The sequence below is a fragment of the Eulemur rufifrons genome, chromosome 14, assembly GCF_041146395.1.
Source record: "Eulemur rufifrons isolate Redbay chromosome 14, OSU_ERuf_1, whole genome shotgun sequence".
In the NCBI taxonomy this organism is placed as follows: domain Eukaryota; kingdom Metazoa; phylum Chordata; class Mammalia; order Primates; family Lemuridae; genus Eulemur; species Eulemur rufifrons.
This window is the reverse complement of record NC_090996.1, coordinates 35,099,914-35,126,092: the sequence shown is the minus strand read 5'-3', so window position 1 is coordinate 35,126,092 and position 26,179 is coordinate 35,099,914. Positions and strand designations below refer to the sequence as shown.

The following is a 26,179-nucleotide window of genomic DNA, read 5'->3' as shown; positions in this document are numbered from 1 at the left end:
TTCCGGAAAGGAAAATGTGTGTCTCCATCCAAAATGGCTTCCTCAGTTGAAACCAAACCCTAGCCAGGGTCTCCCTCAGGAGCCAGGGTCTCCACACTGCCCCGCCCACTCGGCAGAGGCACCCCAGGGTGGAGGGTGAGCGCAGTGTCAGAACCACCCCACGTCCCGGGGAGCCCAGGGAGGGGCTGGCAGAGGCAGGCCACATCTGGCAGTGCCCCCAGCGAGCTGTCACAAGATGGTGGCCGACGAATTGCCTGGCTCATGGGCCAGGCAGAGCACGCGGAGTCACCCTGGTCTCCGGCCACGGGAGGGGGCTACAGCGAGCTGGGAAGGGTGGAGCCGAGTCTTACAGACACCCGCACAGCCTTCCCACACAGCTCCCAGAGGCCCAGCCATGTCCACCAAGGGCAGCCGCCAAGCATGCGCCGGCCGAGGCTGGCAGCAGGGTCAACACACCACGCAGGACGGCGCCGCACATCATCTTAGGTCCAAAGAACAAGGTGAAACGAGACAGCGGTTTCTGCGTCGTAACTTCACCGTCACACACACACACTCGCACACACCAAAAACACAACCGTGCAAAGACTGAGATAAAAACTGAGAGAATGTGCCAGGCCTCACGGGCCCCACAGCCATGTGGTGCTGCGCTGAAGTCACCTCTGGGGCCAGACTAAGGACAGCAGGAAGGCTGGGTGCTGAGGGGCGTGAGATTCGCCTGCCCAGGCTGACCTGGGCGCCTCTCGCACCCGGCTCCCGCCTTCCGTCTGCTCCGCAGCGGGGCAGGCCTTACGGGTGGGTCTCCTGGTGGCTGGTGCCCGAGAACAAAGGGATGGGCCCCCTGAGACCATGAGGGGACTGAGGGGCCACTTTAACAACGGTCACGGTTACTGTGGCTCCCAGTGGCTGAGCCCCACCGCTGTACCACAACCCCTGAGGTGCATCTAGTCATTTTACAGGCAGGGAAAGTGAGACTCAAAGAGGCTGAGGGACTGAGCCAAGGCCACACAGGAGGCAGAGGGCCTGGGATGTGAACCCAAGTCCAACCCCAGGGCCCAGATTCCCTACTCCTGGGCTCCCACCTCTCTCCCGAAACCGAACAGGAAATGGGAGGGCAGGGCCGGCGCAGGGCCCACGAGTGAGCTGGCAGCAGGGGCGGGGCCCGAGCCCTGAGCCCACCTGGTCCTCTCAGCGTCCTTCACACGCATCCCAGCCCCACTCAGGGGCCCCCGACTGCCACTGCTCTCTGTCCATTTCTGAAGCAGGACGCTGGTGCTGTGCTCCAGGCCCCCGAGTGTGTTCCAGGGCTCTGCCCCAGAGCGTGCTGACAAAATCACCCCTCTGCCATAACTCTGCAGCTGTGAGCCTCAGTCTGCTAATCTGTAAAATGGGACCAAGAGTGGTTCCAACCCCACAGCCCCACGGTGAGGCAGCTGCGAGATACAGGACACAGAGGGCCAAGTACATGCTCACTGCAGGGGAAGGGGAGGTGGGAGGACGTCTCCCTGGCTATTTTCTGCAGAGACTTTCTTAAATTCAGACATAATTCACATACTATACAGTTCACCCTTCTAAAGTATACAATTCAGCGGTTTTCAGTTCACTCACAAGGTTGTGCAACCATCACCCCTAGTTCTAGAACATTTTCATCACCCCAAAAAGAAACCCACTCTCCTAACCCCCCACCCCTCCCCACCCATTGGCAGCCACTGATCTGCTTTCTGCCTCTACGGATTTGCCCATTCTGGACATTTCACATCGACAGAATAATACAATGTGTGGCCTTTTTTCTTCCACTGAGCACGTTTTCCAGGTTCATCCGTGTTGGAGCGCGTCAGTGCTTCAACCCTTCCCCCGGGGGGGTAAATCCCACTGTCGGGATGAACGGGAACGTGGTGTTTCTCCATCTGCCGGCAGCCCTCGGGCTCGTTTCCGCCCCTTGCCCACTGTGACAACGCTGCAACGAACGCTGTGCACAGGTCTCTGTGTGACACATATTTTCATTTCTCTTGGGTCCACACCTAGGAGTGGAGTTGCTGGGTCCCACGGTAACTCTGTTGAACCGTTTGAGCCACCGCCAGGCTGGGTTCCCGCCAGCAGCGTGTGTGGGATCCGGTTTCTCCCCATCCTCACCAGCACTTGTTGCTCCCCGTCTCCTTGACTGTGGTCATGCCAGCGGGTGTCTCACCGTGGCTCTGACTTGCATCTCCCTATCTATAGACCAGTGACACCTTTTCAAGTGCCGCTGGCTGTTTGTGTATCTTTGGAGAAATGTCTGCTCAGAACCCTTGCCCAGTTTTTCATTGGGTCATTTGTCTTTTTATTATTGAATCGCAAGAGTTCTCGGTAACGTGCTGGATACACTCGCGTCAGACACGTGACTTGCAGGTGTGCTCCACGCTCAGTCGTTTCCTCAGCACCACGCCCGGGGTCTGTCTGTGCACATCCCGAAGGCTGCAGACAGAACTGACGCCTCCCATCTCCTCCCTACCCCAGCCCCTCGGCAGGCGATCACACACAGAAGTGGGTATGCACCTTCTCATCCACAGATTCAGCAAATTTGCATTCTGCATCGAATTAAGAAACTAACATTGGGAAGCTGAGGCAGGAGGATCACCTGAGGCCAAGAGTTCGAAACTAGCCTGGGCAACATAGTGAGACCCCCATCTCTACAAAAAAAAAATAGAAAAATTAGCCAGGCGTGGTGGCACACACCTATAGTCCCATCTCCTCGGGAGGTTCAGGTGGGAGGATCATTTGAGCCCAGGAGTTGGAGGATGCAGTGAGCTATGATGATGCCACTGCACTCCAGCCTAGGTGACAGGGCAAGACCCTGTCTCAAAAAAAAAAAAAGAAAAAAAGAAAAGAAAAGAAAAAAGAGAGAGAGAGAAAGAAAGAAAGAAACTGATGTTACCCACACATGCGCATTCTGAATCCCCAAGCGCCGGTGCTGTGTGAGAGCCAGGCCAGCCCAGCAAGCGGGATGCCGAGTCCCCCCACATCTCTGCACGACAGCCAGGTTCTCCCTAGAAGATGCCGGCTGTGCTGCTTCCCTCCTAGACCTTTCAATGCTGCCCCCACCTGCTCTCCTGATGAAGGCCCTGCCTCTGTCCTGCGTCACCTCACACCTCAGGGACCCTGCAGGGCCGCTCCCTCTGTCCGGAACACTCCCTGGGCAACTCCTGGCACCACAGGCGCTGCGCCTTGGCTTCACTGTTGCCTGCACAGGGCGGTTCTTCCTGGCCGGCTCCATCAAAGCAGCCCCCTCCTCAGTACCCGTGTCTTTGTCCTTGTGGGGGCCATTCGCCTGTCAGTTTGACACAGGCTCCCCCATGACAACTGAGCCCCAGAGGGGCCAGGACCGTGCCCAGCTGGGCCTCGCTGACCAGTGGCACACAGCCAGTGCACAGCGGCCTTGTCTAGTGAGGGCTCACAAACTCACCGCTGGAGCAGGATCGTGCCTGAGGCCTCAGTGACAACCCCCAGTCCTGGCTCTCAAGACCCAGGGGTTGGAAATAGGAGCATGAGGACCCTCTGCTGCCCCAGCCCCTAAGGCAGCAATGCATCTGGCAGCTGCAGTCTAATGCACTAGAGCCACGCCAAGCCTGGGGTCTGCTCCCAGATGCCTGTCTTCCCTCCAGCGCCTACCCTGGGCGCAGACGCAGGGCCTGAGCTTCCTCGCCGCCCCCCAACTCTCCTGTCTTTTAGGGCTACAGGCAGGAAAGGGCAAGGCCCCAGGCGCTCCCAGCACACAGAAGATTCTAAGGTTCCAATACCAGGTCCCTGGTATGGCCCAGCCCTGGGGCCCGTTCACGAGCCAACAGCAGGCCCAGCCAACCCGCTGGCCAAGGTTAGTGGCGCACATCACCAAGCGGTCTTCCAAAGCAGCCAGTCCTGAACCAACCAGCAGCTCACACCCAGAGCAGTGCTGTCCAGAACATTCTGTGATGATGGAATGTTCTCTTGCAGCCACTAGCCACAGTGGCCCTGAAGCTCCTGAAATCTGGCTCTCCACACAACACAGCTCTAGATCCAACTACCAGGAAATACAGAGGACAGAGGACACACTCAACAGCACCCCAGCAGGGACACCAGACACACAGAAAAAGGTCCAGGGCTGCAGGAATCAACTTCCTCAACAAACTGCACAAGGGACAGAAGCGATGGAGGGAGCCCACCGCGACAACACAGATTTAAAGGACCTCAACTAACTGCACCTAATTCAAACCAGTGAAAACACTGACAACCGAAAACTTCAACACACCGGACATTCCATGGGGTTAAGGAGTTGTTTGTTGTTCCAGGGGTGCTTGTGGTACTGTGACACACTCCAGAATGCTTGCAGATAGAAGAAGGTGGCTGGATTTAGTTCAAAACACAGGTAGGGAGGTTAGCTGGGGGATCCATGAGAGCTTCACGCTGTCCTGCCTGCTTTCCTCCATAAGCCTTCGACACAGCAGAGCAGCACAATTCGCCAGGGTGTCATCTTTTTCAAACGACCACCTTCCTGCAGCATCACTTAACCCAAGAAAGGCTGGAAGGCCATGGTCTCCCACCTGGGACTGGACACGGCTGTACTGCCACACCTCAGGCTGGCTGAGGAGCCACACAGGGAGAGGCATGGGCCTGAGGCCCCCCAAAGAGGCTGCTGGTGACACCCAGAAGGCAACGCACCTGTGCCCTAGCACTCGCCTGGGAGGCTACGGTTTGTGTGCTCCACCTCTCTCTGCTGGAGACACCCACCTGTCTCCCTGAGGAGTTTGCAGAGTGGACAGCAGAATGGCCAGGCAGCCCAGAGCACAGACAGTGGCCTGGGAGACCAGCAGGGGACCTTAACACCCGCCCCTGAGGCCCCAGTTTCCCATGGTTTCTCCCCAACCCTCTGGAAATCTCCCAGAGATGGCTCTGGGGGTGTACAAAAGAGCGTGTTGCTCACTGACCCGCCCACATGAAGTCTCCCTGATGTCCCACTGCACACTTAGAAGAGCCAGCCAAGAATCTAAGAATCCTGCCAGCTCAGGCTGGGACAGGCTACCAGCTCCCAGGAACACCTTCCTCCAAAACCCAGGAGCAGAGCCCGAGCAGGGTACACGCCAGGCAACAGGTCTGAGCGCTGCAGACAGCCAAAGCCTCGTCGCAGGCCCCTCAGCTGACCTGCCTTCACTTCCTGGACAGCTCCTGAGAAGCCAGGGTGATCGACAGGATGGCACCAGGAACCGGGAGGCAGGAACAACCAGCGGGAGCTGGGCCTGACCCCCAGAGTATCCACCCCAGCAGAGAGGCACCCGCACCCACAGCATAGAGGAGCACCGGGAGGGCGGGTCTGATGCAATTCTGTGGGCGCCATGGCAGGCGGGGTGGGGGGATCTCCACAGAGACAGCTGCGCCACAAATGCTTCGGCTTCAGTGGCCAGGGAGCACGATAACACGACCAGGGCAGCACCCACGGCACCCACGATTCCCAGCTGGTCCCAGAGACAGTGTTCTTCCCCCACCCTCAAGACCACCCAGCAAAGCTCCAAGGACACAGGGCTCCCCTAATTAAAGGTGGCCACATGAGAGAGTCACCAAGGAACATTACAAAACCACACGATGGGGCCCACACCCAGGGGTGCTAACAGCTAGCTCCCCTGGGCACCAGCTCACAGTCAGGGAGAGACGGGGTCCTGGCTCGGGAGCCTGGAAGTGCCTAGAAATCCAAGGGGCTGTATCAGCGTGCCCTGAGATGCCCCCCAGCCCTGAGGGCGACTGTCTGCAAATCTTAGTCCCCTGTGCCCTTGTCAAGCCAACCCTGAGTCCAGGGCACTTCACAGGTCCAAACCCCTGCTCTGCCACGTCCTGGCTGTGACAGCTTGGACGAGTCGTGTCACCGCTCTAAGCCTCAGGTACCTAATCGGTGACTCTACCTATGCCTCAGAGGGTTAGGGTAAGGGTTAATCTGCAACAAGAGCCTGGCACGGGCCTGGCTCAAGGCAACCTCTCAATAAAGGCCACCTGTTGTTTGCATTCCCAGAACGCAAACCCGACAATGTTTAAAACCCCTCCAAGGCAATCCCCCCACCTTGTCCTCAGGACAGCTTTGGAATCCAAGAGCATGGCACCTGAGGTCCCTCATGACCCAACCCCCCTGAGAGCCCACCTCCCATCCCGCCCTGCCCCTGCCACAAGTGCCGAGTCCAGCTTCCAGCCCGTTGCTCACACCTTTCCCTCGTCTCTTCCTTTGGACCTACCTCCTTGTCCCTTCTTAACTCCTAGCCCAATCCTTACACATCCATCAAATTCTCCTCCAGACACCTCCTCCAGGGAGTCTTCCCTGCCACCCCGACAGCGATCTCCACCTCCTAGGGAATGCCCCAGCCGCAGGCCGCGTGCTAATTAGCCTCTAATTAGCGTGTGTTTGTCTTCACGACTGACCGCGACCTCCTCACCTCGCCCCCGCACGCCCACAGAGCCCCACCGTGTGGCATGTTTGTTTTCACAAAAACCGGGATTTTTCCGCTTCCCTCTGGGCCGCGCCAGCCGCCGTTCCAGGTTTTCCTTATTTAGTCGGGCCGACATCCCCGCGCTGGAGCCTCGCCCTGGGAGCGGCCTGGCCCGCGCTCCGTCTCCGCTTCCCGAGGCCGGGGAGCGCGCCCACGCCCCGCGAGCCCGCCGGCCGCCGCCCGCGCAGCGCGGCCTCCCCGCCAGGGTCCCGGCGCCCCGTGGCTGCCCGCGCCCTTCAGTGCCCGCGCGGCCTCGCCGCGATGCTGGGGCCGGGGCCGCCCGGCGCCATGGCAACCGCCCGCCCGCGGCCCGGGTACTCACAGCGCTGTGGCGTCGGCGGGGATGCGCAGCGCGGGCCCGAGCGCCCGCAGCCCGTGGCCGGAGCAGTTGACGCGGCAGGCGGCGCCGGGCGCCGGGCCGCACAGGCAGGGGGCCGCGCACGGCCCGCAGCCGCGCCCGGGGCCCCCCGCCAGCGCCCCGAGCCACAGGCCCAGGCCCAGGGCCAGCGCCAGGCGGGCGGGCGCGGCGGGCGGCATCGTCAGGGCAGCGCGCGCATGGCCCCGCCGGCCCCGAGGCCCGCCCCGCGCTGGCGGCCTCGCCTCAGGCGGCTCCCGCGGACTGCATGGCGGGGCGGGGGCGGGATCCGGGCTGCGGCCGCGGCGTCTCTGTCTGCGCGGCGCCCGCTCGGCGCTCGGGGCCAGGCCGCGCTCCGGTGCTCCGCCGCCCGCTCGCGCGCTCGCGCCGCAGTGCGGGCCCCGCGGCGCGCTCCTCCTCCTCCTCCTCCGGGCGCGGCGCGGGGCGGGCTCAGGCTCCGCCCCCTGCGCCGCGGAGTCGGCCGCGGCGAGAGGTGGGGCGTCGGGAGGCTCCGCCCCTCGCAGTGCAGAGTTGGCCGGCACGGGGGTGGGCGGGGATATTTTAAAGCCCCGCCCCCTGCGAGCTAGGGGGAGGTGGGCGGGGCGTCCGAGGGCTCCACCCTCCTCCCCGCGGCGCCGGCTCGGCCGTGCGTTCTTCCTCCTTCCCCGGCCCGAGACGGTGTCCGCTCGCCGTCCTCGCCTGTGCCGCCGTCCTCCCTCCGCGCGCGCGTCCCCAGGCGGGAGCGGCTTCCTACTGCGCCCGCCCGGCTCAGTTCCCCCGCCGCGGTCTTCCAGGCCCGCGTGCGGCAGGGCGGGAGAAAGGAGGAGCGCGCGCAGCTCGGAGGAGGTTTGGCGTGGGGGCTTCTGGAGACAGGAGGGAGGAAACCCACATCCTGCACTGCCCGTCCACTCTCTGCCTTATTCCAGCGAGTCCTCACGGCTCCACCAGTGGGTGCTGTCGTTAGTCCCTTTATTAAATGAGGTAACTGAGGCACAGAGAGGTCAAGAAATGTGCCGGGTCGCCCAGCAGCTAAGCGGCAGAGCTGGGATTGTACTCCACGCTCAAGCTTTAATGGCAGTTAAGTGACTAACGAGTTCCAGAATTGGGATGAGGGAAGATGCACCCACAAGATGCAGTGGTGCAAGATGAGCAGAGTAGATGAATCAAGGCCAAATGCTGGAAGGTGGCTGTGGGGTAAAACGCAATTGTCGAGAAAGGATTTCTGAAATAGAAAAGACGTGTGTGTAAAGAAGCAAATTAATGATCTGGAAATGAAATTCTAAACTACTTCCAAAACTACATGGTGAGAGAGAGAAAATGAAATGTATTTGGTCCAGGGAGGGAGACACTGGAGAAATGTTTCTTGATAAAATAGAAGCTCAATGGCTTTTCTTAACAGTTAACGATACTATTAGTGTAAAAGAAATGCAAAAGCCAGAACGGGAGAAAAGAAGTAAGAACACCTGAGCTGGCCGGGCGCAGTGGCTCACACCTGTAATCCTAGCACTCTGGGAGGCTGAGGTGGGAGGCTCGCTTGAGGTCAGGAGTTCGAGACCAGCCTGAGCAAGAGCGAGACACTCCCCCCCACCCCGCCCCGGTCTCTACTACACATAGAAAGAAATTAGCCAAACAACTAAAAATGGAAAAATTTAGCCGGGCATGGTGGCGCATGCGTGCAGTCCCAGCTACTTGGGAGGCTGAGGCAGGAGGATCGCTTGAGCCCAGGAGTTTGAGGTGGTTGTGAGCTAGCCTTACGCCACAGCACTCTAGCCCGGGCAACAGAGCAAGACTCTGTCTCAAAAAAACACAGGACACCTGATCAGTTCAGGAAAGGATTAAAAGAGGAACAATGGATCAGTGTGTTTATCAAAACACACAAAATAAGATGATAGGAACACAGCCGAGCACATGGGTGATCACAATAACGTAATCGAGTTAAATTCTCATGTTAAAGCACAAAGATTCTGAGAAAAAATGTTAAATCCAGGTAAATGCTGTTTACAAGGGCACAGCTAAAACAAGCAAGCCAAAAGGGCTGAGAATAAGGAAAATGCAAACACAAAGAAAAGGTAAGAGTGGCCGTATTAATGCCAGAAAAATAGAACCCAAGGCAAAAGGTGTTAAGTGGGAAAAGAGTCTGTGTTTCTTACACGAATAACAGGTACAATCTGTGTAGAATGTATTATGAACCGTTTGTGTTCTCAAAAATAAAATGTCAACCCACAAAGCTAAACTGGGTGAAACACACAAACACTTTGAAAAACAAAGTCATTATCGGAAACTTAATTACCTTCCTCTGAATTATACAGATCAAATAGACGATTTTTTTTTTTTTAAGTCAGTAAAGACGGAGTTTGAAACGCACGGCTAACAAGCCTTATTAACACAGCAGAGTATTTGGGAAGCGCAGATACAGGCAAGGTCAAAGCAAAAGCCTGGGCAACACCACCCCCTAGAGGTTCCCCTGGGTCCTTTCACCTGTTCTCTGCACCAGACCTTGAGTGTGGTCCAGAGGCTCCGCGGACCCCAACCTACCCCAGGAACCCCTGCCTGAGTGGACAGCCCTGAAGAACTATCTGCAGAGGATCTTGGGAGAAGGCCAAACACCCTGACAACCCAGATGATTGAAAAGTAAGTGTGGAAGTGATCCATATGTTCCTTATCATGGTTGATAGACACCCACGGTGGTTTCATGGGTGCATATATGTGTCGAAATTGTGGTGCGTGCCTGCACTTCCAGCTACTCAGGAGGCTAAAGCAGAAGGATCACTTGAGCCCAGGAGTTTGAGGTTACAGTGAGCTGTGATTGAGCGCACCACTGCACTCCAGCTTGGGAAACGGAGCAAGACCCCATCTCTTTAGAAAAATCCAAAAAAATAAAAGCAAGAAACCCAGCAAGAACTAAAGGCTGCAACAAAGAAACAAAAATACGAAAAGATCAGTGAAAAGAAGATGTCCGTTCCTACTGAAACTTTACATAAAAGGTTTCCTGCAGGATTTGCCATGTACTTAAACGACTGCTGTGGGCTGTGCTTCAAGGAAGCCCCAGATTACGTTTATACGAGGCAGCTATTCCGCACTCTTCAGAAACCTGAACCAGCAATATGACTGCGCATTTGATGGACGATGTCAAAACAGAAAGCCCCTGCAGCAAGCCTTCTCCAGCGGGCAGGGGCCGCGGGCCCAGCCCCTGCGTGAACTGAGGACCAGAAGCAGAGCAGGTGATAGGAGCAGCATTTGCTTCTCCCCAAATCTAGAAATTTTAGTTCATGTGTCCACTAGCCAGTGGTGTGGACAGTCATTGCTTGCAGCCACTGCTCCTAGCCTAAAACCTTTTATTTTTAACTAGAGTGCTTTGAGACCTCATTTCAGAACACAGGTATGACCAGTCTTCAGCCACAATTGTGATGGTTATAAATGCTCATAATTGTGCATTCTTAGTGTTTTTCCATTCCTGGGGTTTGCAGGTCGTTCACTTAAAACATTTGTAAAATGGGCCAGGTGTGGTGGCTCACACCTGTAATCCCAGTACTTTGGGAGGCCGAGGCGGGAGGACGGCTTGAGGTCAGGTGTTCAGGACCAGCCTGAGCAACATAATGAGACCTCATCTCTGTTAAAAAAAAAAAAAAAAGAGAAAAAAAAAGCATATTTGTCACAAATTTAGTTAACATCTTACAATTGCTTACATAAATGTAATCAATCACTGTAAACATCTGTATGATCTGGGATTTTGTTTTTATTTTGAAATAGGAACTTTTTTTTACAAGTTCATTAAAAACTAAAAATTGGAAAAAAAAACTTATCAAATTGTGCACTTTAAATATGAGCGGTTATTGCATACCAATTAGATTTCAGTAAAGCTGTTTTTTAAAAACCGAACCATATACAGTGACAAAAAGCAGGTGAGTGGTAGCCAGGGGCTGGAGGGGAGGGAAGGGACTTACCAAAAAGGTACAAGAGTGTATTTTGGGGTGATAAAAATGTTTTATATCATTTTGATGGTTAAATAACTATGTATTTGTCAAAACTCACCAAATTATATAGTTAAAATTGGTATATGTTGGCCAGGAATGGTAGCTTACATCTGTAATCTTAATACTTTGGGAGGCAGAGACAGAAGGATCACTTGAGCCCAGGAGTTCAAGGCCAGCCTGGACAACATAGCAAGACCCCATCTCTAAAAAAAAAAAAGGTAAATGTTACTGTATGTAAATTATGCCTCAATAAAGCTGATTTTTAAAAAATCTAAGCATGTGGAAATGGAAATACACAGTCTTGGGACAAAAAAATCAAAATTAAAATCAGATTATATAGAAATGAATAGTAATGAGTATACATCACAGCAAATCTGTGGGTTGCAGATAAAGTTATACATGGAGAGACTGATAACATCACTTGTTTTTATTAGTAAGCATGAAGAATCAAACCAATATAGAAACTAAGCATTCATTTCTACATTATATTTTATTTTATTTTTTGAGACAGAGTCTCACTCTGTTGCCCAGGCTAGAGTGCAACCTCAAACTCCTGGGCTCAAGCAATCCTCCTGCCTCAGCCTCCCGAGTAGCTGGAACTACAGGCATGTGCCACCGTGCCCAGCTAATTTTTTTCTATATGTTTTTTAGTTGTGCAGCTAATTTCTTTCTATTTTTAGTAGAGACAGGGTCTCGCTCTTGCTCAGGCTGGTCTTGAACTCCTGAGCTCAAACAATCCACCCACCTCGGCCTCCCAGAGTGCTAGGATTACAGGCATGAGCCAACACATCTGGCCTCAAGTGTATTTTATGTGTAAATATCCAATGCATTTATTAGCATAATTTTGAGACCTAAACAAACTAGACAAAGCACAGAAAAAAGAAATCCCTCCTGTAGTGAGTTTTACATCTGTCTCAGTCACAAAACCCTTGCTTACAATAAAGTCACAAAACAGAAAACCTGAGTGATGTCGTGTCGGCTGAGTGACGGGCCCCGAAGATATCCAGGTCCTGATCCTCAAAACCTGGCCACGCTTTACCTGGCAAGTACATGCAGATGGGATGAAATTAGGGATCTTGAGGTGGGGGATTATTCTGGATTCTTCAGCTGGGCCCTGAATGTAATCAGAGGTGTCCCTACAGAAGGAAGGCAGCGGGAGATTTGAGGACAGAGGCTGCAGTGACGCGGCCACGAGCCAAGGAATGCTGGCAGCTACCAGGAGCTGGCAGAGGTGAGGAACAGGCTCTCCCTCGGCGGCTCCAGAAGGAACCAGCCCTGCCGACACCTTGCTTTAGCCCTGTAAGGCCCATTCTCACCTCCGGCTCCTGACCGTGTGATAATAAATTTGGGTTGTTTTATACCAGTGGTGCCCAAACTTTTTGGCACCAGGGACCAGTTTCATGGAAGACAATTTTTCCATGGACCGGGGACGGGGCGGTTTCGGGATGATTCGAGCACCATTACATTTACTTCACACTTTACTTCTATTATTATTACATTGTGATATGTAATGAAATAAGTACACGACTCACCGTAATGCAGAATCTAGTGACAGGAGGCAGCGCTCGGGCGGTGATGGAGCAACGGGAGCGGCTGCAAATGCAGATGGAGCTTCGCTGTGCAGCCCGGGTCCTAACAGGCCGGGCGGGAACCAGCGCCGTCTGCAGCCCAGGCGCGGGGACCACAGCGTTATACCGCTGTGTTTGTGGTAATTTGTTCCAGCTGCAATAGCCACGCAGACACCGTTACCACACCTGACAGTGGTCACCACTGAAGGGTGGGCTCCAAGTGAGAAGGGCGATGTTTGTTCGCACCTTTATCTTTCGTGGTGTTGACATGCCACAAAAATCATGTTATTGTTATAATTAAGAAAAAAGAAACAATGCAAGACAAGCACTTAGCCCAGGGACAAAGACTGTTTGGGGGCCTTAGTCACTGTCACCTTTCCACGGGGGTCTGTTGCATTACTTTGCGTTGATGCTGGCACCTGCCGTGAAGCCACACGCATGTCACTCCAGGGCTGCCTGGAGAGCCTGGAGCCACAAGCCCGGGCTCCGCCTCCTCCCGTGGCCGAGGCAGCCCGCTCAGGGACTGGAGCGGCGCTGCTGTGAGCAGGCCCCCGGGCCCGTGGGGGGAGGACACTGCTGTGACGAGCAGTAAGAAGCGGACATGGCTCCTGCATTAGCTCATCTTCCTCGCAGCGGAGCACCTCTCAGTCGCTGTGGTCACACCTGCGAGGGAACAGCCCTCTGCTTTGGCCCCACACGAAAGGTCCCCCTTCAGCCAAGGAGGGACACCCACCTGTCACTACTCAGGCCCACAAAGGTGAGTGGGGTGCAGGGGAGTGTCCTCTCAGGGGCAGGACACTCGTCACTCATGTGGCCCCTGCACACCTGGGCATCGGGGGAAGCACACCTCTGACGTCACCCACTTTTTGGGGTGACTCAGTTCTTCTCTCTCCGGTGGAAGTCACACTCATTGCTGCTGCGGTTCCTCTGGTGTCTCCATGGCAACGTTCATGCAGATTTCACAGAACATAAGGTGTTTGAGCTGGAAGGGACCTCGGAGATCAGCTCCTCCCACTCCCTTGTCTCATGCAAGGGAGGGGGCCCAGAGAGGGGATGCTACTTGCCCAGCGTCACACAGCAAGCCAGGGACCCCGCTGGCTCCCTGTCCTTCTGGCACCGTTCCCACCCTGACAGCACAGACAGCCGAGTTCTGTAGGGCTGGCTTCTGCAGAGGTGCTCCAGGGGCGCAAGCTTTGGGGGCTTTGCATTCCCCCCTTGCTAAAAGACCCTTGAAGTCCACCCTAGCTCTCTCCTGCTCAGCTACACAGCTCTCCCTGCGTGCCGGCTGGGAGTGGGAGCGGGAGCAGGCGAGATGGGGCCCTGTCCTCAGAGAGCTCACAGGCTGGCAGGGGCAGCACAGCCCCCCGGAGGCCACTGGAGAGCACGAAGAGAGCAAGAAACAAGGGCAGGAGGAGCCAGGGAAGGCTCCAGGAAGAGCCTGGAAGGTTGAGGAGGATGCCCTCCTGCCTGTGTCCCCTCTCCAGCAAGCAAAGGCCAGCCTGGGGGCCAAGCTCTGTGGGTGAGCAGAGTGTGGAGGTGAAGCTGGAGGGCTTGGAGAATGGGATCCCAGAGTGAGACCATCCTGGGCCATGGGCCCCCTGGGTCATCATGGCTGGGAACGCAAGGCACATGTCACTCCAGAACAAGGTTGGACACCCAACAGGACAAGTCAGGAGGCACACTGCAGGAGCTGGAGGCCACAGCATGAGCTCGTCTAGGCTCCAGACTCTGCTTCAGGGGCCTTCCCTGGCCTCCTCTCCTGTCCAGGCCTGTGGGTCCCAAGCCTCTGGACATCCCCAGACCCAGCTAAGGCCACCCTCTGGGCCTTTCCCACCATACTGGTTCCCTTCCTTGCCCTTGCTGGCAGCCTGTTCTAGTTATTTATTGCTGTGTAACAAACATCCCCCAGATGCTTATGAATCTGAAACTTGGAAGGGCTCCGTGGGGACAGCTCATTCTGCTCTGCACGGCACCAGCTGGGGCCGGGGCATCCGCCACCGAGATGGCTTCTTTACTGTCAGGGTTGGCAAATCAGCGTCTCTCCACGTGGGTTTCCCCACAGTGCTGCTTGGGCTTCCTCCCAGCATGGGAGAAAAGACTATTCCAGGACACAGGAAGGTCTGGGTCCAGAAATGGATACAAAGTCACTTCTGCCATAGCTAGTGGTCAAAGCAATCATGGCTTCTGCCCAGATTCAAGGACGGGGCACAGAGACCCTCCCCCTCACTGGGAGGAATAGTGAAGACTTTAATCCACGTTTAATGCACCACGACAGCCGCTGTCTCTGTCCCGTGGACTCTCACTCTTCCTTCCTTGCCTCCAGGGCTGCAGATGTTGTCCCTCCTGGAAGACCTTTCTGTCTCCATAACCTCTGCCCCGGGTTACTGCAATCCCTCCCCCACGGACTCATCCCCCTGCCCACAGCCTCCACCGTTCATCTCCGCCTGCCACGCCCCGGTATTCCTGTAGCACCGCGTCCTCTGCTCAGAAACCAGGCATGACTCTCTGCTTCCTGCTGAACGATGTCCAAGCTCCTAGGCATAACATTGCGATTTCCTTACGATCTGGCCCCCTCCTGCCTTACCATTTCCTCCAAGCACCCAGACCACACTCGGCCTGTTCAGCTTCAAGTGCCCGCCCCCTGGCACTTGGGCCTGCGCACATTCACTCCCTCCACCCGCTGAGTTTCCCTGTCTCCTCTTCTGTCAGACTCCAGCGCAACCTTCAAAGCCCAGTGCAAATCCTCCCTCCTCCACAAAGCCTTGCTCTCACTGCTTCATCGCTCCAGCCGTGCTCCCATTGCAGGCTGAGCACAGTCTGCCTCAGATCCTTGTTAGCAACAACGTGTCCTCCTGAAGTGAGGCCTGTGTTTCTAACTCGTGTTTCTTTCGCCAATGTAATAACTGTTGACTGAGGCTCAGGGCCAGCTGCTAGGGACACAGCAGTGACCAAGACAAGCTGCTTCCTGTGCCCAGAGAGTTTACGTTCCAGAGGGTGAAACAGATGGCAGACAGAGGAACCAAGAGACATAATGATCAAGATTAGGAGGCCTCGGGAAGCCAAGGGAGTGGGGGCCATGATGCAGGCACCCAGGGCACCCCCCCCATCTTTTCAAGAGGAACCAGAGACCTGGGTTTTTATGTAAACTCTCCCAATTTTAAAGGTTACAAGGGCAAGCCCGTCTCCTCTATTGCTCAAAGCTCTCCTCCCTGCCAGGCCTCCCACTTTCTCTGGTCACGCATCTGCACTTCTGCCCCGCCCCGAAGCACCCAGCTTCTCCTGGTTTCCATGGCCTGGGTGTGCCCTGGGCAGCAACTGGCAGGAGGGTGTGGGGAGTCCACTGCCCAGGACCCTGGAGCCAGTGGGTGGCGGCTGCTGATGCCCTAGCTGAGACCAGGGGCCCACTGTCCTGAAGCTGGCCTTGCGGGGTGCACACCTGGAGCCCAATCCCCTGCCCCAGACCCACTGCGCACACATCTGGGGACTGGCCTGGAAGAGGTGGGGGGCGAGCAAAGGAAAGGCAGCCTGGGGGCTTGGAGGGGGCTTTCCCAGTTTTGTCCCCCAGCTCTGAGAGGTCCCTGAGGAAGCTCCAGGGGAGCTCGGGACCAACTCTGCCAGGGGACAGTGTACGTTCTGGGAGCTAGAGTTCCCAGAGGCAAATCCTGGCTCTGCTCCTTCCTAGCCTGGTGACCTTGGACAGCTCCCGTCACCTTTCTGGGCCTCAGTGTCCCTGCCTGTCCACTGGGAGCCACAGCAGCAGCCATCCCACAGGGTAGGGTTGACAATGACAAGTGTCTGGCCTGTGGTAGCACTCAATGCAGGGCAGCTCTCCGTGGCCTGTTCTGCGTGGGCAGCTGCCAGGCCCTCTCGAGTAACCGCTCTGCTGGGCACGTCCCGCCATCTGTGTTTCCTCAGGCCTCTGAGCCCCAGGGGCAGCTCATTATTTGAGCTCTGGGCCCTGCCAGCTGGGAGGAATTAGGCTTCTGAAGGGCCCAGGGTCCTGGTGACAGCTGTCACATCTTGGGGGACAGCCAGGCCATCCCTCTGGCTCCCAGAGGAGCACCAGGAAGCACCCCGCCCCAGGGGCACCGCCCCCTGCACCCACTGCCCCCCAGCTCTGATCACCTCGGGCTCATTCTCAAACCGAGAGCTCCAGTCAGCCCCGGCGGGGAGGGTGTGTCAGGGCCTGGAGATGAGTGTGCCAGGGACCAGCTCAGGTTTGGAGAATCAGGACTGGCCACCCTGGGGCCAGAACCTGGAATGGGCAGGCTTAGGGGCCAGCTACAGCCCAGGGGAGGGGGCCTCCCACCTTGCAGACCCTTGGGGGCACAGGCCCACCGGAGGGGACCCTCAGACGGTGTGCTGCTGGCTGTGGCACCTGCTACCTTTTTCCCTTGGATCCCAAGGCTTCGGCGTAGGAGGCAGAAGCTGCGGGGCAGAGTGCTATGTGCCCGTCTGTCCTGCCTCTGATGACCAGCTGTCGCGGAGCCCGGAGCGCCGGTGCAGCCAGGTTTCTCCCCCAGCCCGAGTGTTGGGGCTTCCTGGACCCTCCTGCCCTGGAGGGGACCGAGCACGGAGCAGCAGCAGGCCAAGGGGCAGGCCTCTCTGAGCAAGAAGGGACAGCTGCAGGCTGCCAACCCCTGCGGGCCCTGTGTCCCAGCGCCCTCATGTCAGGACAGCTCCCGCGTCCCAGGCCCGGCGGCGGTCCAGGGGGGCGCTGGGCTGGAGCAGGGCGGGTAGAGGGGCCACAGGACCTCGGGGCGCTTCTTCGCCAGGCCCGCCGACCCACGTGCGGCCAGGGAGGGTCGCTGGGCCTGGGCGGGGCGCGAGCGGCACATTTGCATGGCCCCGCCCCGCGGCGGTGGCGGTGGCGGCGGCGGGAGGCGGGGCGCCGGGCTGGGGATGTCGCCGCGGCCGCCAGGGAGAGGGTTCGGGTCTGGGTTGCGCTCGGCCGGCGCGGGAAGCGGGACGGCCCGGGGCGCGGCGGCCGCGGCGGCAGCGCACTGAGCGCCACCCGCCATGTCCAGGAAGAAGACCCCCAGGAGCAAGGGGGCTGGCACGCCCGCCGCCTCCGCGCTGCCCGCTGCCAACGGGCCCCGGCCGGCGCGCCCCAGGACTGCGCGCCCCGGCCCCGACGCGCCGCCCAACGGGCCCTTGCAGCCCAGCCGGCCCTCCCTTGGCGGCGGCGGCGACTTCTACGACGTCGCCTTCAAGGTGAGCCGGGCACCCCCCAGGCGAGAGCAGCAGGTGGCGCCCGGTCTGAGCCAAGAGGGGAGGGGTTCCGGGAGGGGGTGCAGGGCCTGCGGACCCTCGGCGCGGAGCTGGCCCGGGCGGCACCCCGCAGCTAGAAGTGCTGGCGCGGGCATCGCAGGCGCACACACAGCTGTCAAGCCCAGGTTTGGGGGATTCAACAGCTGGCTGGGCCTGTCCCCTACCCCCAGCTGGCAGGGCCGAACTAGAGGTCCCGCAGACATCAGTGCCTGGCAGCGCCCCCTCCCTGCGCCCTAATGCCCTAGCCCCGACCGGCGCCCCAGTCTCATTCCCATACGCCGCCTTCCCTCACCCCCACGGTCGGTGGATCTTCCTTTTTTTTGGAGGGGGGAAGAGGCTAGGAAGGGGTTTGCCAGTTGGGTGGGGAGCACTTGGAGCCTCCCCAGACCGAGGCAGAGGTGCGCGAATGGGGGTTCAGTAGGACCATCTTTGAGTTTGGGCTCATTTGGCAGCAGGTCGGTGGAGGGGAGGCCTGCCTGCTGTCCCTGTCCACAGACTCAGCCCAGGCCCCTCCTCAGGTCAAGATCTGACCCTGGTTTGCCAAATTCCTCCCAAGCCTTGCTGGGATTTGTGTCCCTGCTGGGATTTGGAGAAGCCCCCTGGCACAGAGGCCATCACAAGTCTTAGAAGGTCCCCAGCTGCCACCCCCATCAGCTCTGCTCCCCATTGGTCCCCAGATACTCCCCTCCCAGATCGAGCATGGTGTCCGTGGCAGGGAGGGGTAGGCAGGGTCCTGGACGGAGGCAGCTGACCTCACCCCCCAGCAGTGGAGACGACCACTGCTCGGAAGAGAGGGGACCAAGCCTTCCAGAGGCATAAGCTGGGCATCCAGGCCAGGGGGGACTGTGGCTGCCATCTCCCCCAGGCACTGCTGACCTTGCAGGCCTGGGACACCACCCTCCAGTCCTGCCCCTGAGCCACAGTCCCTCTCTGGCCAGGCCAGCTCAGCCTGACACCTCTGACTGTCCTGCCTGCCCCAGGTCATGCTGGTTGGGGACTCGGGCGTGGGGAAGACCTGCCTGCTTGTGCGCTTCAAGGATGGCGCTTTCCTGGCGGGGACCTTCATCTCCACTGTGGGCATCGACTTCCGGGTGAGAGTGCAGGCTGATGTCGCGAGGCCTGGCCAGGCCCAGCCGGGCCCTGGGCCCCACGTCAGCTCACTGCATCCCCCCAGTACCGCTGGGAAGCTGGTGGTACCGATGGGCTCGTAGCTGGGCCGCTCAGATCCCGGGGCGAGGGCAGTTGAGGTGGGAAACCTTAGCCCCCAAGCTGAGTGGCTGCACCTGAGCACCAGAGATAGTTCCCGTGTCGGTGCTTTGGGGGAGGTAGTGCTGGCACCCCCAGGGTGGTGACAGAGGTAACTCAATGCCCATGTCCACTCAGGAGGCCAGTACTGTGGCCCCGCTGTACAGAAGAGGTCCTGAGGCTGTTGGAGGTGCCAGGTGGCCTACCCATGTCCTACAAAACAGGTGGCTCTGGTGCCGGAGCAGATACACCACCCAGGACCTGGGGAGGAGGGCGTCCAGGGCTTGCTTGGGGGAGAGGTCCCTGCCCTGGGGTGAGGAGATGCCCCCCATCCTAAGCAGGGGTCTGCGGGGCTCTGGCACCAGGGCCCCCCACCTCTGCCCACCCGTCTGAGTGCCACGTGCTGAGGTGCTGGTGTGTTCTCAGCAAATCTTGGATTTGCATTTTCTCACCCTTTAATTAGACCCAGTTAGCAGGCGGCTGGGAGGGAGGCCCATTCCAGGGACAGGAAGGGTGGGGGGGGGGATCCCTCCGGTCTGGGGAGCCATTCTCTATCCTGTTGTGCGGGTCCAGGCTCCCGCAAGTCCTCTGAGATGAGTCAGAGTTGAGGTGCCAGAAGGGGTCAGGGTGGGCCAGAGGGTGGTGGTCCTTTGTTTTGGTGCCCCCTTCCCCACCTCCCTCTTAGCTCTTGGGCAGGAAGTGAGACCGTGTGGTTTGCACCCTGCTCAGGGTGCCAGGGAAGGCGAGATGTCCTCTCCAGCCGCCTCCCCAGCCCAGCAGATGGCTGTGCCTGGTTCCCCGGAGACCCAGAAGCACTGTGACAGCAGGAGCTTGTGGAGAGGGAGGTGGTATGCGCTCCAGCCACCCAGGGTCTCAGGCTGTGGTTTGAAGCCCCCACCCCCACCCCAGCAGATGGGACTGGGGTTGGGCCACTTCCTGTCTCCCATCTAGTCCTCAGCGAAAGGGCCTGGCTGGGGAATACTGCCAGCAAGCACACGCGAACAAGCAGTGCCCACCGGGCACAGGCCCAGCCCTTGTGGAGCTGACATCCTAGTGGGGAGAGTCTTTTAAATTAGAACATACACTTTTAGCCAGATGGTTCTCAATGCTTTGCATATAACAGTTCATTAAGTTACTGGAGCAGCCAATGTGATCGGCACCCTGGTCATCCCTGTTTGCAGATGGGGAAACTGAGGCAGTGTTAGCAAAAGGCCTGGGATCATAGTGTGGGTGACTTCAAATCTGTGCGGGTGACTCCAGGCAGAAGCAGCAAGTATAGAGCAAGCGAGGACGTGGGGGCGGGCAGAGGCTGCAGTCTGCGCAGGGGAGGGGCGTGCAGGGGTTGGAAAGTGGGCACGGGGGAGCCGGCTGGGGCGGGCCCCAGGATGAGGAGGGCGGCCAGGGCTGGGCTGGGCTGGGAGATGGAGGGGAAGGGGCTGGGCTCGAGAGGTCCTGGGGGACAGGGAGAAGGAGAGCCTCCAGGTGGGCAGAGGAACATGCTGGCCCAGAACTGGAGACAACTGGCCATGGTCCATCACTAGGGTGGCCATCTGAGAGGGAGGGGCCCTGGGCCCCCTCTGTGCATGGGGCCACCAGGAGGGCTGGGTGGCCCGAAGAGCACTTGGGTTTTAGGAGGTATGTGACCTGCAGGCTGGACGGAAGGTGGTCAGAACAGAAGCAGGTGGTGTGGGGAGGTGGGCAAGCAATAGCTCAAGAATGACTGTAGGGACTTAGCCAGGGCAGGGCCCCCGACCCTCAAACTCCTGTCAATGGACTTGAGCTCAGTGCTGGCTCCACACCGCTCCCCCCACCCCAGCCTTGGGAGCCGGGCCAGAGGCTGGTGCTAGGCCCTCGCTGGAGCTGGCTGGTTCTGTTTCAGAACAAAGTTCTGGACGTGGATGGCGTGAAGGTGAAGCTGCAGGTGAGGTGTCTGGGAGGGCAAGCTGGGGGCAGGGGACATCAGGGAGACGCTGGGCAGCCTGACTGGTGCCTGTTGCTGCAGATCTGGGACACAGCTGGCCAGGAGCGGTTCCGCAGTGTCACGCACGCCTACTATCGGGATGCTCATGGTGAGCCCGCGGATGCATGGCCTGACCCCCAGGGAGTTGGGACTGTGGTCTGCGGGTGCCCTGCTTGGAGGGGGTATGTGAGCACGAGGGGGTGGGCAACAGGGACGTCCTCACTGCCCCTCTGCTCCCAGCACTGCTGCTGCTCTATGATGTCACCAGCAAGGCCTCCTTTGACAACATCCAGGTCAGTGGCCTCCTTCCTGGTAGGGCCTGACCCACCCCCAACCTCCTTCAGGCACAGGCCATCAGGGTCCCTTCTGGGATGGAGGTGGCTCAGGTTGAGTATGGGCCAAGGTGGTCCCGGGTGACATTCCAACTTCTTGATGTGTCTCCTTGGGTAAGGTGTCTGTAAGGTGGGTGCCTCTGCCTGACACACGGGGGGCTCTTCTGGAGACAGGCAGAGGCTTTGGGGCACGGGCAGGGCGTGCAGGGGCACCAGCCTCTCCCCCCACAGGCCTGGCTGACCGAGATCCAGGAGTACGCCCAGCACAACGTGGTGCTCATGCTGCTGGGGAACAAGGTGGGAGGCCTGTCCTGTCCTCCCCACCCCAGCCCCACAGAGCAAAGGTGAGGGGGGCAGGTGGCAAGCCATGGGCCAGCTATCATCAAGACCTCTGTGCCTGGGCCAGGTGGACTCTGCCCACGAGCATGTGGTGAAGAGGGAAGACGGGGAGAAGTTGGCCAAGGTGAGTCAGGGGAGGGTGGGTGTCGAGGAGGGTGCCCCTGAGGCTGTGGAGCCCGGGATGTCCCCACCACGCCAGGCCACCACCCGGCTGGCAGCGGCTGCTTGCAGGAGTATGGGCTGCCGTTCATGGAGACCAGTGCCAAGACAGGCCTCAACGTGGACTTGGCCTTCACGGGCATAGCAAAGTAAGTCCTGGGAGTCACCAGAAAGACCAAGCCCAGGGTCGGAACCCTCTCGTTGGGGTACAGGAGGCCATGCTGTTTTGTCACCCTTGCTCTGTAGGGAGTTGAAGCAGCGCTCCATGAAGGCTCCGGGAGAGCCCCACTTCCGGCTGCACGATTACGTGAAGAGGGAGGGCCGAGAGGACTCCTGCTGCCGACTCTGAACCTGGCTGAGCTCAACCCCAGCCTCAGAAGGCTGGACAGGTCTACAGGCCTTCTCACCTTGTCACCCGTGGCCAATTCCATGGCATCCATTTCTAGGACCCCAGGCCAAACCTTGCCCCTTCCTCCTCCCAGCAGCAGCCTGTCTTCAGGCTTCCGAGGGGCAGTGGGTCCACAGCCTCCCTCCACTGGCCATGGCCTTAAAGCCTGGCCCTCAAAGGTCTTCTGCGTGGGAGGGGGCGTGGCACCAAGTGTACAGACCTGGCCACTGCACTCTGCTGCTCCCTCTGGGCACACCCAGCTATGCGGCTGGGCCACCGGCTGGCGCCACGTGTTCAAAGCCTAACCCCTCAGAAAAGCCATGTCTTCACCTGCGCCCAGCAGCTCAGGCAGAGGAAGGACTTTGGCCCATGCCTGGGACAGAGGCCTTCACCGCTGATCACGTTGTGCATTTGTGTGCCATGGGAGCCACCCGCTCCCAGCCCACCCAATAGGAGGCTCTGGTTCACCAAACATCAACAGGGTCTTCTCATGTGACCTTGGAAGACACGTGCAGCTTTGTGATGCTGGGAACAGCATGTGAGAAATCACTGAAATGTCAGGAAACTAGGATTGCCAACCCCGCCTGCCGACCGGGGTTCCAGCTCTGCAGGCCACGGCAGCAGGCCCAGCCGCCCCAGCCGAGGTCTGCGATCGCCACGCACGCCCACCGTGCGCTGCAGCTATGGAGCTGGGCTTTCGGTTGCAAGCCTGTTTCCAGTCCTCGTGAATAAAGGTGTGTTTTCTGAAGCGTCCGTCTCATCCGTTGAAAGAAATGCCATTCCCCTGTCATCTGTGGCAGCTTCAAACCCCAGTGCTCCTTGGGGAGCACACAGGACCGTCGGTGGTTAGTGTCCACTTCCCTCCACAAATCCCAACACCAGGGAAAGCAGCATTCAAAGGTCTGTTACTGAAGAGCTCGAGACACCGTGGGGCAAATGCATAAAAATGATCTTTTGGCTTCATAGGCAGCCATGGAGGGCACAGTCCCCAGGAACTTGCGTTTTCACACCTCTGTCCTTTTTCCACGACTGCTCCAGACAGGCGCCAGCCCTCCGCCGCGCCAGAATGCAAAAATGATAGAGCAGTAAAAGAACCAACTTATCGAGTCTGTCTCGGTGTTCCCTGGTCCCCAGTGTCAAAGATGGGTACCGTCACCAAGTCGATGCCAGGTCAGTCACATCCGCACACAAGCAACTCACACAAGCAGCTTTACAAAGCGAAAGCACGTTCCGGAGAGGAGCGGGTGTGCTCCCTGCAGAGACCCTGAATGTAATGCAATCTCTCCTTAATGCAATCTCTCCTTCTTACGTTGCTTCCCCAATTTTATGCTAAGCTGGGGGTGGGATATTCATTTTCTGAGAAAGGGTGGAGAGTTCCAGGAATTGCTACCTTCCCACTTTTTGTCCTTGTATGGCTGGCTCCAGGACTGTCATGGTGCAGGGTGAAAGGGGAATGACCCAAAGGACAGATCTCACACCCAGGCTACGTGGGAGCAACTGGGCTGGTTTATTCACTCAGGTGCGAGTGGGCTGAATCCAAAAAGAGTCAGCCCAGAAGGGAGTTTCGTGAGGGTGGGGTTTTTTTTTTTTTTGAGACAGAGTCTCACTCTGCTGCCCAGGCTAGAGTGAGTGCCGTGGCACCAGCCTAGCTCACAGCAACCTCAAACTCCTGAGCTCAAGGGATCCTCCTATCTCAGCCTCCCGAGTACCTGGGACTACAGACATGTGCCACCATGCCCGGCTAATTTTTTCTATATATATTTTTAGCTGTCTATATAATTTCTTTCTATTTTTAGTAGAGACGGGGTCTCGCTCTTGCTCAGGCTGGTCTCGAACTCCTGAGCTCAAACGATCCGCCCACCTCGGCCTCCCAGAGTGCTAGGATTACAGGCGTGAGCCACCGGCCCGGCCTCGTGAGGGTTTTTATCAGCGGGGGAGAGCCGCCCCCTCCCACCTGCCCTGTTCGGTTCTTTGTTTCTGGGTAGAACGCCAAGCTCTTGATCCGTATCGTCGCTGTGGCCAGGCCAGGTGATGGTTGCTGTAAAGTTCCTGATCCACATCACCGCTGTGGTTTAGCCGGATATGTTCGGGGGCGTCCGGGTTGGCCGGGTGACTACGTTAATGTAGCAATCACGGCGGGAGGGGCTGGGCTCAGGAACTACTGCTCTATCATTCCTGCCTTTTACTTTTATTACTTTATGGCATGGGGCGAAGTTTCTCAAAGACTGTGTGCAGGGGCGGCGTGGGCGCCAGAGAGGCGGGCGCTGGGGAGATGGGGTCCGCTGGCACAGGATGAAGAGATGGCCGGGGAGGAGACAGCACTGAGCTAAGCTTTATCCGTGAAGACGGTGAGGACAGTTTGTGAATAAAGCGCATGAGTTGTACAGGGAGGGGTGCGGCGGCTACTCCGATCTGACGTAGTATTAGCGGGAGAAGGGGCCATAACCAGGCTTCCAGATGAGACCACAGGGAGGACCTCCAGTTAGAGAATACTTATCTCGGGCTTCCATGGGGTTTTGTACTTTGTCTAGATTATTTTGGATGTGTCCTGTGTTACTGATGTAGTAGCAACACTGTTCCCCTGGGAAGGTACAAGTCCCCCCATTGGTCAGTCAGGAGATCAAGGACTCGACCCGGTTGGTGAGAGCTGTCGGGGCCTCTGGGCTGTGCTGTGACATTTGCTGCTGAAGGTATAATGCGGCGTCCCCAACAAGGCCTGAGGCTGCCAAGAGAGGGAGGCCTGTACTGGCAATGGCCGCCACAGCTCATTTTGGGCGCAAGAGAGGAAGAAACGGGGGGGTTGGCAAGGAATATTAGGGTGCAGCGTCGTTCCCACAGGAGTGGTGTGACTGAGGACTGAGGTGTTGCATGAAGTCAGTGTGGGTGGCGAGAGCCCGGCGGTTATGTCACTGCTGTGTAGGGGTTGTTGGCTGGTGACTTTGACTTTAATAGGAAAGTCTTGGGTTGCCATTGTGCCGGCCGGAATATGGTGGATCTTTACTGTTTGGAGGGGGTTCAGGGAGCAGATCATAGGAAGGGGGTTAAGGTGAAGCCTGAGGCTGACATTGGTTGGATGGTCTATGAACTCCAGGAACGAGCACAGTGAGGATTTTGAGATAAGGGAGAAATGAGAAGAGGGTGGTGGGGCGGACTTGGCAAAAGGCCAATGTAGCAGCCATAGGGGGCGTCCCACTTAGGAGGTTGTATTTTGTAGGTCAAAAGGGGGTTTTGCGGTTTTATATCGGGAGCTACGGGCGAGGATGGGAGGTGGAGGGCGACTTCCTGGTCAGATCTGTTTTATGACGGTACGGTTGCACACGTGGGATGATAAATTGCCTGAAAAAGGTCCAGAATGGGTTGAGTAACTTTCAAAGCAAATTAGCGCAGGGCTGGAGAGTTGGGCCCGCGTGACAATGCCAGGAGAGCTCTCGATGCCAGCTCTGGCTGACGGGAACAGATTGTCTTTAATTTGTTGAGCAATTTTTGTGGGGAGGGGCGTGCAGGGTAGGATTCATTTAGGGCTGTGTCGGGGCGGAAGGTGAAGTTTAAGGTCATCCAGAATTGGAAGGGGAGAGGTGTGGCCTGGAGGGTCTTGTAGCCATCTGTGCACAAACAGCAGATGGACAAATTAAGGAGACGGGCCGTGGGCCGAAGAGCGGCTGCTGTAGCAGTTTGGGGTTTGGCAGCGGAGAGCGGGCACGGGCAGAGGTTAGAGCGGAGGCAGCGTGAGTAAAGGAATGGCAAAGGAAAGAACGAGGCTTCCTCTGAGCAACAGCCCTGCAAGTTCCCCGCCGGCACAGGTCCCCGATCCAGTCAAGGCCATCGGTATCCAGCGTTTGGGCTCAAACCACGTTAGATCCCTCGGCAAATGTCAGTCAGGAAGGCTCAGAATCTCGGCGAGAGGAAAGGAGAGCTCATGAAGGTCATTGTGGGGTTTTCGCGAGTCTTAGGGAGGCTGGGGAGAGAGTACTTGTGATTTCCAGCCGGATGGCTGGGCTGAGGCTTGGCCCGGCCAAGAGTTTCAGCCGAGATCGGTGGACCCAGCGGTCTGGTTCTCCCAGGGGGGCTGCAGTGGGAGCGCCCCACCTTGGCTTGAGAGGACGCGGAGT

At 57.9% G+C, this 26,179-nt stretch overlaps 3 protein-coding genes across 7 annotated transcripts in view; 2 read left to right on the top strand and 1 right to left on the bottom strand.

Moving 5' to 3' along the window:
- The window catches only part of PKD1 (polycystin 1, transient receptor potential channel interacting), a 44,146-nt gene extending 37,130 nt beyond the window's left edge, over nucleotides 1-7,016 (bottom strand). The window contains exon 1 of the mRNA XM_069487071.1: nucleotides 6,802-7,016. Within this exon, the coding sequence (XP_069343172.1) occupies nucleotides 6,802-7,016 (215 nt within the window). The remainder of the gene's footprint in view (nucleotides 1-6,801) is intronic.
- Nucleotides 7,017-17,271: 10,255 nt separating this feature from the next.
- RAB26 (RAB26, member RAS oncogene family) lies at nucleotides 17,272-22,808 on the top strand. Of its 4 annotated transcripts, none has more exons than XM_069487065.1 (9): nucleotides 17,272-17,590; nucleotides 18,628-18,738; nucleotides 20,709-20,813; nucleotides 20,895-20,961; nucleotides 21,093-21,145; nucleotides 21,359-21,481; nucleotides 21,591-21,647; nucleotides 21,755-21,831; nucleotides 21,929-22,808. In XM_069487065.1, the coding sequence occupies exons 1-9, from the start codon at nucleotides 17,396-17,398 to the stop codon at nucleotides 22,029-22,031; spliced, it is 891 nt and encodes a 296-aa protein (XP_069343166.1). In that variant the 5' UTR covers nucleotides 17,272-17,395; the 3' UTR covers nucleotides 22,032-22,808. The 4 variants fall into 4 exon arrangements, with proteins under 4 accessions (XP_069343166.1, XP_069343168.1, XP_069343167.1 ...); XM_069487067.1 differs by having other exon boundaries at nucleotides 20,772-20,813; nucleotides 21,929-22,807; XM_069487066.1 differs by having other exon boundaries at nucleotides 21,416-21,481; nucleotides 21,929-22,807.
- Nucleotides 22,809-23,175: 367 nt separating this feature from the next.
- Nucleotides 23,176-26,179, top strand: part of TRAF7 (TNF receptor associated factor 7) — a 29,012-nt gene continuing 26,008 nt past the window's right edge. The window contains exon 1 of one of the 2 annotated variants that reach the window (XM_069487064.1): nucleotides 23,176-23,240. The gene's annotated coding sequence lies outside the window, so the exon portion shown is untranslated. Of the gene's footprint in view, nucleotides 23,241-24,248; nucleotides 24,419-26,179 lie in introns of those variants that run through there. The other variant, XM_069487063.1, reaches the window with a different exon arrangement.

What these genes read in the sequence shown, in the direction of transcription:
- RAB26 (XM_069487065.1), top strand. Translation starts at nt 17,396, where the DNA reads ATGTCCAGGAAGAAGACCCCCAGGAGCAAGGGGGCTGGCACGCCCGCC. An exon ending in CTGTGGGCATCGACTTCCGG is followed by an intron (nt 18,739 to 20,708) that starts GTGAGAGTGCAG and finishes CCCCCACCCCAG; the next exon opens with CCTTGGGAGCCGGGCCAGAG. An exon ending in CTACTATCGGGATGCTCATG is followed by an intron (nt 20,962 to 21,092) that starts GTGAGCCCGCGG and finishes CTCTGCTCCCAG; the next exon opens with CACTGCTGCTGCTCTATGAT.